Here is a 1,857-nt window from a genome sequence, read left to right as displayed (position 1 = left end):
GTGTTGGAAGGTGTGTAGTATGAAATTGAAGATACGGAGATACACAATAAGCAAAGGCATACAGGAATCTAGTAGGGATGTAGGGATGCTTCAGCACAAGGTAAATGTGTAATCTCTCTCACACACATCCCCCATGAAACTATAAACATACTTTTATACAACCCCACTTGTATAGGCAATTCGAGATACCGAACTGAACCAAAAAAAATAGGACATACGAACAGACCCAGGAACAAGACAAACTATCCGTATGTACAACAACCCATCCACCACCAACACTACGTCTACCTCCCCGTGCCCCACCACCATAGAGCCAACTCACCCGTGTGCAGGATCGCTGCCAACAACCGCGTGATAGCCTGCTGTGTGTCTGCATCAATGCCCATCACAGACATGGCCTTGAGCACGTCCGCGTACTCCTTCTTATCGTCCATGCCATCTACAGTGTAGCAATTGGACCGGGCGAGGTATAGGAAGTTCTCGGGCTCATACAAGCCGTAGTAGTCCTTCTCCTCGGCCGTGGCGCCTTTGAGCAGCTGGTAGAAGATGTGGAAGGATCTGGAATGGGGTATGTATATACGATTCAGGGTTATTTTGGGTTTATATTCCAGATTTGATAGTGACCGTTGTTGGTAATAAACAAACACTCCAGCAGAATAATTAGAGTGCGTGATAGCGTCAGTATAGGGCATGAATAAATATACCGTTCCACTTATGTCCGATCACGTTAAACTGCAATATATATAATTGTATATATATATATACATGGAAGCAAATATAATGTACGCATATACTTACCGCTCGCCTTCCAGCTGGCCCACAACACGTGACTTCTCCAGTAGGAAGTTAGTGATTAGTCCTCCACTGGGTCGCCCACTGCGGTCAAAATTGATCTCCATGTACTTTCCGAAACGCGACGAGTTGTTGTTGCGTAATGTCTTGGCGTTACCGAAGGACTCGAGCAACGGATTGGACTGCAGGATGACATTCTGTTGCGCATTTGGAGTAGGTAGATATAGTTTCTATTTTTAGAATGCCGATGCAATCCAAGTTAAAAGAAAGTAAAATGAATTACAGCCAGAGTCCTGTTGAAGTGCATGTAGCATGGGCAAGGCAAAAGGATTCGCGATGAATTATGCGACGGAATTCGCTAGCGTATACCAACAGCTGAGGCTATAGTACTACATTGACCAAGCGCAACGCTAACTGTGTTTCACCCCTACCTATGAATATGCACATCTACAACCGCACAAGCCTAGCAAGTGGTGCACTGGTCTAACCTAAACTCCAACCCATAAACCAAAAACCATAACCACCTGAAAGAAAGAAAAAAAGCAAAATTGCAAAACTCAAAACCCTAAACTTAAAAAGCCTACACTCTAGACATACCTTGACCTGGTCGACTTCCCCGCCATTTCCGGAGCACTGTGCGATGTGGTTCATGATTAGCTTCGACGCCTCGGTCTTACCTGCACCTGACTCACCACTGCACGGTGAGGAGCGATAGGGCAAAAGTGGTCAATAAACGAAGGTGGTAGCCATCAGGGTATGAGTATTCGGTATGGGGTGATAAGGTAAACATGGTCAATAAACGAATATGTAACCGTGCGTCAGGTAGGTATAGACACATAGTGTGGAGTGATATATTAAACAGTTTGCTTACCTGATAATAACACACTGCGAGTAGTTGTCTTCCATCAGTTTGCGGTACATCTCATCTGCTACAGCGTACACGTGTGGTTGTACATCGTGTTTCTGTCGGCCCAGGTACTTCTTAATCACCGCCGGGCCTACATCAGCCATCTGAGAAACACGCATATAATATATAATCATGTTAATATTTTACAAAGACACACT

General features: G+C 44.7%; 1 protein-coding gene across 1 annotated transcript; it reads right to left on the bottom strand.

Annotated features, from left to right (window-relative positions):
• Positions 1–284: 284 nt before the first annotated feature.
• SARC_15169 (hypothetical protein) lies at positions 285–1,803 on the bottom strand (the record flags this gene model as incomplete). Its single annotated transcript, XM_014290705.1, has 4 exons — positions 285–558; positions 799–989; positions 1,390–1,486; positions 1,664–1,803. The coding sequence occupies 4 exons, from the start codon at positions 1,801–1,803 to the stop codon at positions 285–287; spliced, it is 702 nt and encodes a 233-aa protein (XP_014146180.1).
• Between the last annotated feature and the right edge of the window lie 54 nt (positions 1,804–1,857).

The sequence above is a fragment of the Sphaeroforma arctica genome (assembly GCF_001186125.1).
Source record: "Sphaeroforma arctica JP610 unplaced genomic scaffold supercont1.5712, whole genome shotgun sequence".
Taxonomy (NCBI): Eukaryota; class Ichthyosporea; order Ichthyophonida; genus Sphaeroforma; species Sphaeroforma arctica.
This window is presented reverse-complemented; position numbering and strand designations above follow the sequence as displayed.